At 40.8% G+C, this 17,089-nt stretch overlaps 1 protein-coding gene across 2 annotated transcripts in view; it reads right to left on the bottom strand.

Annotated features, from left to right (window-relative positions):
- Nucleotides 1-1,273: 1,273 nt before the first annotated feature.
- Nucleotides 1,274-17,089, bottom strand: part of rap1aa (RAP1A, member of RAS oncogene family a) — a 90,297-nt gene continuing 74,481 nt past the window's right edge. For both annotated transcript variants that reach the window (XM_078420880.1, XM_078420881.1), the window contains exons 6-8: nucleotides 6,561-6,704; nucleotides 5,005-5,120; nucleotides 1,274-2,390 (exon numbers count right to left, since the gene is read on the bottom strand). In XM_078420880.1, the coding sequence (XP_078277006.1) occupies nucleotides 5,034-5,120; nucleotides 6,561-6,704 (231 nt within the window). In that variant the 3' untranslated portion in view covers nucleotides 1,274-2,390; nucleotides 5,005-5,033. The remainder of the gene's footprint in view (nucleotides 2,391-5,004; nucleotides 5,121-6,560; nucleotides 6,705-17,089) is intronic.

Genomic DNA, 17,089 nt, shown 5'->3' with positions numbered 1-17,089 from the left:
ATTCCTTTATACAATCCTTTTTAAAGTTACCTTTTTAATGTTTGAAGAAAAATGTCTCAGTCTTCATCGAATAGTTAATAAATCAGAAGACACAAACTGCTGGAGTAACTCAGCGGGACAGGCAGCATCTCTGGAGAGAAGGAATGGGTGATGTTTCGGGTCGACACCCTTCTTCAGACTGAACCGAAACGTCACCCACTCCTTCTCTCCAGAGATGCTGCCTGTCCCTCTGAGTTACTCCAGCATTTTGTGTCTACCTTTGGTGTAAACCAGCATCTGCAGTTTCTTTCTACAAAGTTAATGACCAGAGTTTTTTTAAAACTTTCATTTTCTTCGTCTACACAAAAAATCTCACACTTGCAATGCATTAGAAACGTGGGTGAAGTACATAAGCATTTAGGAATCGGAGAAAAGCAAACCTTGCAACATTAACTTTATTAACATCACTGCAGCTTTAGAGTGATGATTTTGAACGTCCCTTGATGATGACATTTTTTTAAAAAAATCAGTGTCAGTCTCTGTAGAACCTTTTAACCTAACTGGAATTTACAATTTGGCCTATTTAAATAAATTCATTAAATTAGAAACACTATATAAATGCATATATACCCATGTTTTTTTAACCAGTGTATTAAACCATAACAAATTTGGCATGAGGCATAAAGATCAGAATAGATGACAGAAGTTTGGAGTTTAAGCAGAATTTCAATACAAAAAGATAGAGGCAAGAGATTTAAGGATGAATTCCAGAACTTAGGGGACTAGTTATCTGAAAATAGCTGTCATTGCTATTGTAACTAAAATAAGGAAAACACAAGGGCAGCACAGTGGCGCAGCGGTAGAGCTGCTGCCTTACAGCTTGAGACCCGGGTTCACTCCTGAGCTTGCACATTCTCCCTGAGACAGCGTGTTTTCTCCAGATGCTCCAGTTCCCTCACACGTTCCAAAGACGTGCAAGTTTGTAGGTTAATTGACTTCTGTAAATTGTCCCTGGTGTGTAGAACAGCACTAGCGTACTGGACGATCGCTGGTCGGCACGGACTCGGTGGGCCGAAGGGCCCATTTCCACACTGTGTCTTTAATAATAACAAAAATCCAGTATCTGAAAAGTCCAATGACCCTCAAGGCTTAGACTAGAACAAGCTGTGTTGATACAGGCATGGCGGGAAGACCTCAATTTAATTTTTAAATCCTAACCTTATTTTCGAGGCGGAATTAAGGCTAGTAATAATACTAGTAATAAGCATGGAAGGCTTACAAATGTACTCTTGGAAAAAATTTAAGGCACTACATTTTATTGTGAAACACTTTCTCTCAAATTGCTCCTGTCATGGCAAAGTATTGTACTTTTATTCGTCCCGAGACAACCAAAGCTAAAAATGAAAAAAGCTAATTTGTGCTACTGATGCTTACACACTTGTCCCAAAAATCTTGAGCAAAAATTTCACAGGCCATTAACGTTTTTAATAACAGCACTAGTTCAGAAATACCTTGAACTAACAATCGGCAAAAACTCTGATCCGTTTACCATTACACGTGTCCGAGGATGCCTTTGAAACTCATGCTAAGTTCAAGGCTTTGCAGCTGAGAAAGGAGGGGTTTGTATTGTCTGTTGTATAAGAGGACGGGGAGGTGTAAAACAGTGCATGCAGCAGTCTAGTGCCAGGATTTCCCAGTATGAAACATCCTGCCATATCTGCAATGCAACACACTGATCCAAAATGTTAAAGAAACTTAGATTCAAAAGAAAAACAAATGAGACCCAGGAAGCCAATTTAGAGTTGGTTTAGTATAATATATTTCAGCTTTGAGAGAGACATAGAAATCAGCTTTCCACAGTTTTCCTATAAAAGACCCCATTTTCCAAAGCATTATGCACAAAACATTTTAATTAGAATACAATTGTATAGTGAAAGTAAGATGATCCTGCAACATCCCAATATAAAATGGAGTCACAATGACCAAAAGTAGATGTTAACTGTTGGGATAAGTCCATCAAGAACAATATGGACTAAAATGTCAAAAACCAATGAACTATTAGTGCTTGATAGGGAGAAGAGGTGCAATGATAAAAGGCCAATATGTAATCAACTCTTAATTTCACTTGCAACATCTACAACATTGGAAATGTGTCCATGCTTTTTTTTGTATAATCATACAACTAACTCATCATTAAATCCACATTGGCTATAACCACTATGCAAAAAGGTGAAAATACTGTCTGTTCAAGCGATGCACATGGCAAATTTCAGGAACAGTATGTGCAAACGGTCTTCTGAGATCTTTTTAAATTGAAGATATAAAAACGGGTGAAGCCTCTTCAGATATGTTAATTTTCTTTTGAAATTGGAAATGCTGGCACTTTCCAATTAGGCAACAGTTCTTCATACCTGAAAATATAAAAATACAGCTAGTCATTCAGAATCAGACACTCACAAAAACTAAGTTGGATTATTGTTGTAAACATAAACAAGCTGTCTAAACCAGTGTACAACTCATCAATAATTGAACTGCCTCAACAGATGAGAATGCCACAGAAGTGTGAAAACAAGCCACTTTAAAACAATTAACTTTGGCATCTTTATATAAGGTCAGTCCAAGCTGAGACTTTACCCATTCAGAACCAATGTTGACTGTGGATCCAAACTATTAAGAATGCTATCAAATTTCAGTCTACATTGGCACATAATGCTAAAAACTAACTACAAATTGAAGGGAATCAGGTTTAATCAAATAATGGAGGGATACAAATTATATTGTACAGAACCTCTGATCTTGGAAATTGAGCAGATGGATTGCAATGATCACATTCCCACACAAACACTGATCTAGTCATCCATTCAATGCTTGATGCTGCCTTTATAGTTCAGGGTGGCAAGTTTCAAGTTGTAGCAAACACTACCAGTTTTGGGAAGCTAACTTGGCAAACATACGCTTTGCAGCAATTTAAACAGGAAGTTGTTCACAATAATCAGGCCATTTACAGAGTTACTAAAACACAGCCCTGCCTAATCAGACACCATCACCAACCAGCTCAAACAGCATAAATTGGCAAAGAAACAGCAATTAAAACTGCAAAAATGCAAAGTATTATGAGGCCAGAAAAACAGGTTGAAAATTAAAAGGAGCGCAGGGGCGGCTCAGCGTCACAGTGATAGAGCTGCTGCTTTACAGCACCAGATACCTGGGTTCGATCTTGACCACGGGTACTGTCTGTAAGGAGTTTGTACGTTCCCCCTGTAACCGTGCGGGTGCTCCAGTTTCCTCCCACACTCAAGAGATGGTCAGGTTTGTAGGTTAATTGGCTTTGGTAAAAATTGTGAATTGTCCCTAGTGTGTAGGATAGTGTTAGTGTACGGGGGTGTTCTCCGGTCGGCGTGGACTCGGTGGGCCGAGTGGGCCTCTTTTCACGCCATAGCTCTAAAGTAAAGTAAAAGAGTGGATTAGGGTGCATTTAGGGGGTTAGCAAGAAGAGCAGCGCCCCTGATTGAATGAAGATAAATTATTCCCCCACAACCAGATTGTGGATGCCCTACCAGATCTGACAAGCAAATTCCATTCCTCATTTGATTCTGGCAACCTCCTCTTGTGCAAACTCTTAAAAGTCCCAAGCCATTTCAAGGAACTTTACACAAAAATCAATGTTAAAAATCAACTTTACACAAAAAACAGATAAAAGTTTGAGTGAGAGTATTACATTTTTTTTTTTTTAAAGGGTTTGGGTAGGATATTCACCAAAGCTTAAAAATGGCAAGATAGTGTTGCAGCACAAATGGTGAAGCAAAAGGATGAATCGGAAGCCAGGGTTTACAATTTAGATCAAGATAGAGGGCATGTTCTACAGAGACGGGGAGTGGCCCTGGGGAATGCAAAGTAGTCTATTAATGCTGAGCTAATGCACAAAGGTAGTCAGCGATCCTAGGTGACCTCTTTATAGAGAATAAAAGGAGGTTGGTCAAAGAGCCATGGAAAAGTAGAGCAGAGAAGCAACTAATACAGAAATTAGGGTTGCAGCTGATAAGCTGAGGCACAGGTGGAACCAAATGGCATTATGGAGCTAGAAGTCAATATTCATGACAGCAGAATTCTGCGACCAATTTCAGAATACTGTCAGGGATAGGGATAATGTAAATGGATGCTTGATGGTCGCATATCTATCAACAGCCTAACGACCTATTTCCATGATGTGTACTGCTACAATTATGCACAATGGCGGGTGATGGGAAAAAGTAACGTATTAATTCAGAGTTAATGCACTTGACTCTAATTCAGAGTTAACACACTCTTTTACTTTACTTTAGAGATACAGTGTGGAAACAGGCCCTCTGGCCTACCGAGTCCGCGCTGACCACCGATCATCCCCATACATTAGCACTATCCTACGCACTAGGAACAACTTGCAATTTTCACCGAAGTCAATTAACTTACAAAACTGTAGAGTTTGGAGTGATATTTCATGCACCTCCGATGGCGACAAGTGTTGTATACCCACATAATGAATATTCAGCAAGCGTCTAAGAAAGAATTTGAATCAGGGACCAATGATAAGGGTTTATCCTTTCCATTATTAAGCGGGAGGAAAATTCTGCTTATCTAGTATTGGATAATTTAGAAACAGAAGAGGAATCAAGTGATGCCTGTAATGGAGAGGCAAAACTGACGGCAGTCTTCAAGCACAACGGTACAAGATTAAAAGCAGATTTTAAAAAGACCTCGTGAACGGAAGGATTTGCATCTAAAATGGAAGGTTTAGGCTTATTATTGCCACATGTAACGAGGTACAGTGAAAAGCTTTGTATTGCATGCTATCTAATTCGATCGGATAATACTATGCATAGACACAATCTAGCCAAACTCAAGTACATGGGTGGAGCAAAAGGAAAGATAAGGTGTGCAGAATATGGTTGGCAACATTGTAGCCCAACAGTTCGTCTTGCATTGCCACCTTCAGCAAGATGACATTTCAATCACAAACCAATGCAATGAATGACCAACAGATCATACCTGGCTCAGACCTGCTGCACAGCAGAAGTTTAAAGCAGCATACATTGGGATTTCTTCTTTTTACACTTTTCCACTGGCGCTTTCCTATTGATCTGTCTGACCAGGTCATAAAAGATCTGCAGAAAATAGAAAATGTGTTTTACTTAAGCACGCGTACATGCATTATAGGGGAGCACAGAGCACAGTGGTGCAGCCAGTAGAGACTGTCTGAAAACACCAGAGACCTAGGTTCAACCCTGACCCCAAGTACTGCCTACGTAGAATTTGTATGTTCTCCCCATGACCACAAGTGTTTCCATCAGCTGCTCTGGTTTCTTCCTACATCCCAGAGATGTGTGTTATATTAGCCACTTTAATTTGCCCTTAGTCTATAAGTGAATGGTAAAACCTGTTGGGAGTGTAAGGAGAGTTTGTTGACCAAAATACCGTTGGATTGTAGGCTACTCAAACAGAATAAGGTGCTGTTCTTCCAGTCTGCTTGCGACATCATTTGGGCAGTGGAGGATGCCAAGGACAAAGTTGGTTTGGGAATGGAAGTTAAAATGGTTAGCAACTGGGAGCTCCAGCAGGCCCTGGTGGAGCTGGGCAAGTGTTTGTCTATGCTTAGTCTTGTGTTGAAGAGGAGGCCGCACCGGGAGCTCTGTGTACAAGGGACGAGGTTGTTAGTACAACTGAATCTGTCTCACTTGCAAGGGCTGTTGGGGTCCCTGGATGGAAGTGAGAGGGGAGGTATGGAGACATGTTCTGTGGTAGAGGGAGAAAGTATCCGGAGAGGGTGAAAGTTGGGCGGGAAAGTAAAGCAAGGAGTTGTAGGGAGTAGACTCTACAGAAATCGGAAAAGGGTTGCGATTGCAAGGTGACCGATGGTGGTATCATGGGTGGTAAAAATGATGAATGACGTGGTGGATGCAGAGGTTGGTGGGGTGAAAGGAGAGCCAGGGGAACTCTATCTAAGGTACAGGAGTCACCTTGAGGGTTATAACATCTTATATGATATAGATAATATGAATAACCAGTTTTTCCCCAGGGTAGGCAAGTCTAAAACTAGAGGGCATAGGTTTAAAGTGAGAGGGGAAAGAGTTAAAAAAGGATCTGATGGACAATGTCTTCAGAGGATGGAATGAGCTGCTAGAGTTAGTGGTAGAGGCAGTTTCAATTCAAAAGGCACTTGGGCAGGTACATGGATAGGAAAGTGAGAAATATGGGCCAGGTGCAGCAAGTGGGACAAGCTCAGTTGGGCAACTTATCAGAATGGACAAGTTGGGCTGAAGGGCCATTTCCATGCTGAATAGTTCTATCGACTAAAACCTTGTCTAAGAATAGGAACCATGTGCCGAACAGCATTAGAGAATTAGAGAAAGCTACCCGAGTAATATTTTACATTCCCAGGCCAGGAAGAAAACTGCTAGACAAGTAAACCTTGCCTTTCTACATTTAAAGTACATATCTCTGCACTAGTGTGTCAGTCTTTTATTTTCTGAATTAGTTATATGCAAATCAATTAAATAAAACATGTATATTACGTTTAGCCTTACAGAATGGATGTGTGAACCTACCTCATTAACATTGATCTTCGATTTTGCAGAGGACTCTAAAAAGGCACAGTTATTCCATTGTCTTGCTAGGTTCTGCCCCAGTTCTTTTCCCACTACTCGTTCATCTTCCAAGTCGCATTTATTGCCAACCAGAATCATGGGAACCTGAATGAAAACAAGCAGTAAAGTTAGACATTTGGCTGTAAATTCCTACGCATTTAAATTGGATAATGTAACTTTATTTGCAATTATTACATGTTACCAATCAAGCGGAACAAACAAATGCTTCCCATTATTAGTCATACAGCGTGGAAACAGGTCCTTCGGCCCAACATGCCCACACCGACATCTCATCTACACTTGTCCCCCCCACCTGCCTGCGTTTGGCCCATATCCCTCTAAACCTATCCTATCCATGTACTGTCTAAATGCTTCTTAAACGTTGCAATTAAGAAACATTTATTGATTAAAATAATCCTACCCATCGATGCTTCCACATAGAAAACGTTTGCGAGAACCCAAATCATACTGCAGCCCTAAATGTTCAGATTTGCCACAGATATGTTGAGGCCTAATGTCTCAACTACATGGAAACATTTGCCCTTCCCATAGAATGTGAAACTTAACGAAGAATTGCGTATTTAGATTAAAATTTGTACATTTTAGAGCTTAACTTCTTGTGCAGCCAGACATCAACATTAGAACTATTAACCAGGTGACTTGGTGAAACAATTTCTACATTTCAGCAAACTTGCATGAACAGGCTGTGTTCCAACAATTTTTGACTTGCTTCTATAAAGTTTAGTTTTAGTAACAAATTGACACATCGATTTTTATGCCAAAGCATGTCTGTTGTAATAATTGCCTTACATATCATAACAAGTTGTAAAGACAATCTAATTTGACCAGGTTATAGCACAAATTAACATTAGCAAACCTCAATAAATTGACACGGTTGACAAAGAACAAAGGAGTAATGTTTGGCTCCGATTCATAGTTTAGTGCTCAAGTCATCGATAACGCATCCTGTTTGATATCACAATGAAGATTCCACTGGACTGCAGTGGCCCAGGCGATGTAATAAACATGTCATATGTCAAGGCTGAAAAACCTATTTTCTGAACAAAGATTTACCGAATCAGGATAACAGTGAAAAGGTGTGTTTTGCATGCTATCCAAACATCAGATATATCATACATAAATACAATCAAGTCATATTCAAGTAAGATATATAAAGGGGAAGATACAGAGTGCAGACTAGTTCTCAGCATTGTAGTGCATTACTTCCATAGACAAAGTTCAATGTCCTCAATGGGATAGAAGTGATTTGGACAGTATCACAGCTTACAGAAGGGCAATTCTGAAGCCTGATAGAGGGGGAGCAGCTGTTCAAGTCTGGTGGAACGTGCTTTCAAGCTTCATACCTTCTGCAGTGGAAAGGAATGACCAGCATGGGAAATGTCTTTGATTATGTTGGCTTCTTTTTGAGAGGCAGTGTGAAGTGCAATGGGGTCAATGGTGGGAATTCTAGTCTGTGTAATGCACTGGGCTACATGTTTAACTCCTTGCAATTGCTTACGGTAGTGGGCAGGGAATGAAGAACATGAAACCAATGAGGTTTTTTTTTTTTAAGCAGTCTAGCAATATCATTACCAGAAGAAATATACAGTCTTTAGCCTAGCTATCTATTCAAGATTCCCAATACAGAGACACAAATATCTGGTGGCCTGGCGTGCAACAAGGTACAAATTATGTAACAAAATGAAATCAGTTGCTTCACCCAGCAGTATTCAGGGCAAGACATTGATGCAACCAGGACACACCAACCAAAAGACAAGGAACTGGGTATTTATGCCATAATTGAAAAACATCCTAAAGACAATTAAACAATAGCTCTATATGTCAGAGGTAACAGCCCCAAATCCTGATAGAGCCACCAGAGCTTAATGTAGGAATTGACCACGTCCATTGGTTCTAGAAACAGAATAAGTCTACTCCGTCATTCAATCATGACTGATCTATCTTTCCCTCTTCACTCCATTCTCCTGCCTTCACCCCATAACCCCTAACTCCATTACTAATTAAGAATTTGTCAATCTCCACCTTAAAAATATCCATTGACTTGGCCTCTATAGTCATCTGTGGCAATGAATTCCACAGGTTCGCCACCCTTATTCTAACATTATTCGAAGATACCAGCAAGTTAGAACATCAATCAATATGGACAAGAATACCAGCAGTAAAGAAAGCAAGAAAACTTGTACGCTTTCCTTTACCACCAGTTGACAAATTCCGAGCACAGCAGGTACACAATACATTGTCAGCTTACACAGCACTTGAGCCAGCTCTGAAGGACAAGGCAACCAGACAGATGAGAAACAATAAAGCTGCTTTGGATAATAATTCCCATAAAGGTGGGCTCATCCATCTTTAGGGCAGCAAGGTGGTACAGCAGTAGAGTTGCTGCCTTACAACGCCAGAGACTCGGGTTCGATCTTGACTACAAGTACCGTCCGTACGGAGTTTGTGACTGCATGGGTTTTCTCCATGTGCTCTGGTTTCCTCCCACATTCCAAAGATTTCCTGGTTTATAGGTTAATTGGCTTGTAAACTGTCCCTAGAGTGTAGGATAGAACTCATGTGAGGGTGATCGATGGTCAATGTGGACTCAGCAGGGCGATGGGCCTGTTCCCACGCTGAACTAAACCTAACTGAACAAATGTAGAAATCCAGAAAACTTCAGAAACTGCTTGATTGTCAATATCCTTAATTTAATTTTACTTCAATTTAAATTGTCTAATCACTTAATTCTCCAGCTATTGGAAATCAAGACGTGAAATGCTTGCTCCTTGGCATTAGGCAGAAATCAAAACTTACATAAAGGCTCTTGGTTGAAATCTGTACTTCCGAGATTAGCACCATATACATTACCTTATTTGTACAGTGCGGAAATACAAAATAAACAGGATCTGTGTAAATTAAAGAACAGGATGGGCAAAGTGCAGCACAGCAAAACTAGGTAAAGTCTTTGTTTCTATGTACAGTAATACTAAAAACAAAACCTATCACTACAGGCTTGTATAACCAGCTGTGGCAGGGAAGGGAACTATGTGTAAACCAGAATGGCTCCGTTTTAGAATAGTACACTAAACTCAGTGTTTAAAGACTTTTCCTTAAATAGTTTTACTACTCTTGAATTTTAAGGAAGATTTAAACAATATCTGCTCAAGTATTATTTTTAGATACCTCACTAAAGCGCACTAAAAACATTAGACAATAGACAATAGGTGCAGGAGGAGGCCATTCGGCCCTTCGAGCCAGCACCGCCATTCAATGTGATCATGGCTGATCATTCTCAATCAGTACCCCGTTCCTGCCTTCTCCCCATACCCCCTGACTCCGCTATCCTTAAGAGCTCTATCTAGCTCTCTCTTGAATGCATTCAGGGAATTGGCCTCCACTGCCTTCTGAGGCAGAGAATTCCACAGATTTACAACTCTCTGACTGAAAGTTTTTCCTCATCTCAGTTCTAAATGGTCTACCCCTTATTCTTAAACTGTGGCCCCTTGTTCTGGACTCCCCCAACATTGGGAACATGTTTCCTGCCTCTAACGTGTCCAACCCCTTAATAATCTTATACGTTTCGATAAGATCTCCTCTCATCCTTCTAAATTCCAGTGTATACAAGCCTAGTCGATCCAGTCTTTCAACATACGACAGTCCCGCCATTCCGGGAATTAACCGAGTAAACCTACGCTGCACGCCCTCAATAGCAAGAATATCCTTCCTCTAAATTAGTCGATGATTTGTGGACAAGTCATTTTTCTTAAATAAAATCTTTTGAAATATTTGGCTTGGTGGAAGATCTTAAAAGGTCACTTCTCATACTTGATGACTAATTTGGGATTACAACAGGGCGTGGGTCTAGTTTTGGCCTTTTAAACCTCAAACAAAATCTGTCAAATGATCGGCTTTGATTTATAACCAAGCCTATTTTTGATTTTATTTCTAAACAATTCCACAGCAATCATGCCCTAAAGGAAAACTGCCTCTTCACATTTAAATACTTTTTATTTTTTAAAAGGAAGCACACCGCTTTCCTCTCAACAGACACCAACATTACAGCTGGCCAGAAGCGAACTGAATTTCCTTTTTTGGCATCGTGTCACATATCCCATAAATTTTCACGATAAGGCTTTTTGATTTTAATCAAAATCTGGAAGAAATATAAACACTCAGGATCATCCAAACTTCCTCAAATTATCCTGTTAAAGCAAGCTAAACTTTCAAAGAACAAATTTAATTTGGGGCTTAATTGACAAAACCACAATATGTTTGACGCAACGTTTTAAGTGTAGATTAGTTAACTCTCTCGTGGAATTTTAAGACAATAATATCAAAAGTGTAGAAACTCTAACTGCTTTACCATTTAATGTTTCAGTAGATTTACATCTGAACAACATTTGTAAAGTCCATACAAATCATCTAATTAACCAGTTGACATCAGAACAGAAAATATACCAATATTTATCTCAATGTTCTGCAATGAGGCAGTTATTTAAAACTACCTTTTACATTTGTGCCCAAGAAAGTGAACAAGAACCTTCTATTTCAGATACAACACATTTATAGTCTCATTCAATGATTGCATATGGTTTAAAAGTGAAGATTTACACATGAACATTCACTGAAACTGCCTCAGCAATATTGATAATTACAAAGCTTTACTTTTCATCTGAATTCTATTCAAAATTGGTTGTATCCATATTGAAAAAGTACATTGAAGATACACACAAAATGCTGGAGTAACTCAGCGGGACAGGCAGCATCTCTGGAGAGAAGGAATGTGTGGTCGGGTCGAGACCCTTCTCCAGACTGATGTCAGGGGAGTGGGCGGGACAGAGATAGAATGTAGTTGGAGACAGTAAGACTGGTGGGAGAACTGGGAAGGGGGAGGGGCTGGAAAGAGAGGGAAAGCAAGAGCTATTTGAAGTTAGAGAAGTCAATGTTCATACCGCTGGGGTATAAGCTACCCAAGCGAAATATGTGGTGCTGTTCCTCCAATTTGCGCTGTCACTCCGACAATGGAAGGGGCCCAGGACAGAAAGATCAGATTGGGAATGGGAGGGGGAGTTAAAGTGCTGAGCAACCGGGAGATCAGGTTGGTTAAGGCGGACTGAGCAGAAGTGTTCAGCGAAACATTGGTCTCGCCGATGTACAGAAGTTGATATCTGGAACAGCGGATACAGTAGATGAGGTTGGAGGAGGTGCAAGTGAACCTCTGCCTCACCTGAAAAGACTGTCTGGTTCTTTGGATGTAGTCGAGGTGGGAGGTAAAGAGACAGGTGTTGCATCGCCTGCGGTTGCAGGGGAAAGTGCCTGGTGAGGGGGTGGTTTGGGTGGGAAGGGACGAGTTGACCAGGGAGTTGCGGAGGGAACGGTCTCTGCGGAAAGCAGAAAGGGGTGGAGATGGGAAGATGTGGCTAGTGGTGGGATCCCATTGGAGGTGGCAAAAGTATTGGAGGATTATATGCTGTATGCAACAGCTGATGGGACAAGGTGAGGACAAGGAGGACTCTGTCCTTGTTACAAATGGGGGGAGGGGGAGCAAGGGCGAATCTGCGGGATATCAAAGAGACCCTAGTGAGAGCCTCATCTATAATGGAAGAGGGGAACCCCCGATTCCTAAAGAATGAGGACAGCTCTGATGATCTGGTATGAAAAACCTCATCCTGGGCGCAGATGCGGCATAGACGGAGGAATTGTGAGTCGGGGACAGAGTCTTTACAGGATGCAGGGTGGGAAGAAGTGTAATCTAGATATTGAAAAAGGACATTGTTCATTACAAATGTGAATAATGGGGTAGAAGAGCTTAGCAGTCTAAAGAAGGGTTCGACCCAAAACGTCACTGATTCCTTTACTCCAGAGATGCTACCTGACCCAGTTACTCCAGCATTGTGTCTCCACCTCTTTATCTGAATATTCTGATTTTAATTCCCATGTGCAACTCCATGCGAGATTAATCCGTTAAGAGGAAGAAAGTTGCACACACAGGTGTCACTTAAGGGTCGGTGTGCCCGGGAGTCAGAAGGGTAGTGGTTCAAGATCAGTTTGACCCTCAAGCGTGAAGTCTAGAACAACAAGTCATATTTCAAATGAGGCATTTAAAGAAGGCACCATCTGTCCTCCAATGATGGTTTCATAATGAAAGCAAGATAGTTGTATTGGTCAATATTTATCCCTCAAACATTCGTCAGGGCATTACTTTGTGGTTGCGGAAGCTGTCATCACGACGTTAGTTTGAAAGCACATTTGGAGATGGCGGTTTCAAAAAGTACTACACAAGACATTTCTTTCAACCTTTCTTCATGCATTTACATAATGTAGGCTTAATCTAGTTTACCTGCTGCCACAAGACTGAATTGTCAAAAATAAATGACCAACTTTAAATGTAAACTTTCATAGCCCTAGTCATGTGTCATTGCAACTCTGCATTACATGTAGCCCACTTCTTTTCAGTCTTGAAATTTAACTCCAGATAGAGTCATACAGCAAGGAAATAGGCCCTTTGACTCAACTTTATTTATGGCAACCAAGATGCCCCATCTAAGCTAGTCCCATTTGCCCAGCTTTGGCCTATATCCCTCTGAACATTTCACATCCATAGTAGCCGGTTCAACTACCTCTGGCAACACATTCCATATACCCACCATACAAAATAAATGCCCCTTGGGTTCCCATTAAATATTGACCCCCTCACCTTAAACGTACATCCTCTGATTCTGGATTGCTCTACTCTGGGTTAAAAACTGCATTCACCTTCTCTATTCCCCTCGTGATTTTATACACATCTCTAATATCACTCCTCATCCTCATGTGCACCAAAGAATAAAGTCCTAGCCAGCCCAACCTCCACACCCTCTCCAAAGCCTCCAAGTCTTTCCTGTAATGGAGCGACCAGAATGCATACTCCATAACTAATGTCCTCCATCACCGTCTCAAAGCACACAATCAAGTTAGTGAGACATGACCGGCTGTGCTGGCTATCCCCAATTAGCCCATTTTCTTCCAAATGGGAGTAAATCCTACAATTTCCCACATACGAAACTATGCCAATTATCCCTAATCAGCCCTACCCAAATGCATATAAATGCATATGATTAAAAAGAAAATTTGAGATCACTCTCAATACCATCCCCAATGACGTCCATTATCAAAGACAATGGCTTGCAAACTGAAGTCGGAGTCTGAAGAAGAGTCTCGACCCGAAACGTCACCCATTCCTTCTTTCCAGAGATGCTGCCTGTCCCACTGAGTTACACCAGCATTTTGTATCTACCTTCGATTTAAACCAGCATCTGCAGTTCTTTCCTACACAATAGCTTGCAAGTCCTCCTTTAATCTCTCTCAACATACACTGGTACTAGTGAAGCATAACATCAATAATATCATACCACACATTTATTTAATACGAGGAAAAGGGGCTGACAAGTATTTTAAATGGCAACACTGATTGAATTTAAATAGTAAGAAACCATGCCATCCAACAACTCTAAAGAAAGTCTCTAGAGATGCCACTGTTGTTTATTCACACAAACCTCAACTGAGACTATAATGGATGGCTTTTTTTTTTTTAACAGTTCATTTGCACTGCTGGTGAACTGTAACAAAGTGTTCTAATGAGAAATAAATCTACCCATGAGCTACTGTTCAATGGGCATATAACTGGAACAACATCCACCCTAATCATTTCCTTCCATGTTACATAAAACCTACATAAAAAGCAGTGGGAGAGCCAGATGGAGAGTGTTCATCCTGTTAGGACGATGCCATTACGTCAGGACAGAGGGTACGGGGTCCTGCTATTGCTTTTCATGCATGACGCAGAGTGCAGTGTTTGCACAGCCTTTTCTTTCAAAGATTACTACGATTTAAAAGGTATAATTTACCGGCATGAGATTGCTCAGTAACTAAGAGCAGCGGTGCAGGGCAAATGTATGGACGAGCCATCGAGAGGATTGCCCACTTGCTCTCGAGCAACGCCACAGCTCAGGTCAACATGGAAGCTGGGCAGAGTTACTTCAGATAATTCATGCATCACCTAGCAACAGATTAGGGAGTACAATGAGCAGAAAAAATGAGCTAATCAGCTGCTCAACTCTTTGAAACACAGGGAAGCTCAAGAGACCACATGATTGTGCATCCATGGTGAAAAGTACTTAAGCATTCCCAACATGCTATTTTGTAAAATTATAGTTCCATTTGAGTATTGAAGCAAATTTGCCTTTCGCAGGCACACTGAAAGCTTGCCCCACCGCTCATTCAAAACTGGTCCAAGGACTTATGCAAACTTTGCCAGCCATTGGAAATAAATAACAGTACCTTGCTCAGTGTTCAGGATGCACTCCCAGGAACAAGAGTGCTAATGGAATTGGTGTTAAAAGGTCACTAAAGCGCTATGTGGAGTGTCACATTACTGACAGCACTGCAGTGATGGAAATCTGGCACTAACCCCAGCCTTCCAAACTCCTCTGCCCCGGCAGGAACCAGACACAGAGGAACAGTCACAAGGAAGGCTCTCTGACCTAAAGCATTAATTAACTGGTTTCTTGTTCTGCAATAACTATTCGACTGGCTGAGTTCTTCCAGCATTTCTGTTTTTATTTCAGATTCCAGCATTTAAAGAGATTTCCCGGACTCAACATTCCCTTCCATCATGTCCTGTTGGCTGCAAAGTAGGAAATAGCATTACTATATTGTAAAAATCTGTTCTGTTACCCCACACTAAACGATTGCTTAAAAGGCCATGCACTCAGAATTATAGAATCTCACTGCATGCCCACATTTGGTGCTACACTGAGGTGTCTTACTGTATATGGAATAAATGAGAACTCTTGTTACAATGTCACAGAACATGGCTTACAAATAAGATAAACTGTGTCATAAAGCCCTCAATAGCACTTCACTTGTAAAATTAAAATTTATAATCCTCTACATGAAGTGCACTTTAATTCCTTAACATATTTCATGTGGATACAAAATACAAACTAAATTATACAACATATTACTCAGTACTCCTCAATGCTGTGACATTATACTCTGCTGGCTATTTGAAAGGGCTATCCAACTAGTTCCCGCTTCTTTCCTTAGCCCTGCAGGCTAAGCCTTTCAGTTGTATGTCTGCAAACTTAGTTTTAGTTTAGAGATAGAGCATGTAGAGGCCCTTCGGCCACTGACTCCATGCCAACCAGCAATCATCCATACACTAGTTCTATCCTACACACTAGGGACAATTTACAGAAGCCAAATAACCTACAAATTTGCACGTCTTTGGAATGAGGTGGAAACCAGACCACCCAGAGAAAACCCATGCGGTCACAGGGAGAATATACAAACTCCATGCAGACAGCACCCATTGTCAGGATCGAACCAGAGTCCCTAGAGCTGCAAGGCAGCAGTTCTGCACCAATGTGCTGCTCCTCAAAACCCTTCCTGAAAGTTACTACCAAATTCACTCAGTCATTCAGCCAGACCATCCCAGTAAAATAATTTATCATTCTACTTGCCAAGTCCAGTGTTAATCTGAATACTGACTTCAAATTAATCGTTTTTTCCATCCCTGGAATAAGACGTCAATTTTGAACTCTATTACATCTCATCTTAACCTTTTGTTCCAAAGAATAACAATTCTAAGTGTTTCTAGTTTCTTTACATGACTCAATTCTCTATCCCCTGATACTGCTCTGAAAAAATGTTCTCTGCTTGCAATCTAAAGCGTTGGCATCCTTTCTGAAGTACAGACCCCACAAGTGGTCATCACCCACGCCATAAATACGAGAACCACTACATCCCAAATCCATATTGTAATGGTAATGCTGCTGGAAGGGAGTAAACTAAAATCCAAAGTTTCAGGAACTGGGAGATCAACCAGACCAAGTTAAAACATAGGCAACATTTGGTTTACTGACGTTCGATTATTAATAAAAGGCACGTTTCACAAGCCTGTGAAAATTGTATTTTTTACAAAGGTTTCAGTGCTTCAGATAGCAAAATAGATAGATATTCTTCAGCCACATAACTGCCCACAATGAACTTTAAAAGCAGAAATATTAGACAACCAGCCAAAAAGGCAGATGTCCATATAGTAGAATATTAGCATCGAGGCAACCCATCCATTCCTCCAGGAGAAATTTCTCATTAAGTACTAAATATAAGAACCATATCACTTGGGGCAACAACTGCCAAAACATGTGTAAGAAAGAACTGCAGGTGCTGGTTTAAATCAAAGGTAGACACAAAATGCTGGAGTAACTCAGCAGGACAGGCAGCATCACTGGAGTGAAGGAATGGGTGACGTTTCGGGTCTGAAGAAGGGTCTAGAACCGAAACGTCACCCATTCCTTCTCTCCAGAGATGCTGCCAGTCCCGCTGAGTTACTCCAGCATTTTGTGTCTAACTGCCAAAACACACCGTTTATTGCAGATTTACGATGTGCTACATGAAGTTTTGAGGCTTTTGTTAAGATTGTACAAGAAAACTACAACAGCACA

This window comes from Rhinoraja longicauda, chromosome 24 (assembly GCF_053455715.1).
Source record: "Rhinoraja longicauda isolate Sanriku21f chromosome 24, sRhiLon1.1, whole genome shotgun sequence".
Taxonomy (NCBI): domain Eukaryota; kingdom Metazoa; phylum Chordata; class Chondrichthyes; order Rajiformes; family Arhynchobatidae; genus Rhinoraja; species Rhinoraja longicauda.
The sequence above is the reverse complement of the archived record's forward strand: the minus strand, read 5'-3'. Positions and strand labels throughout refer to the sequence as shown.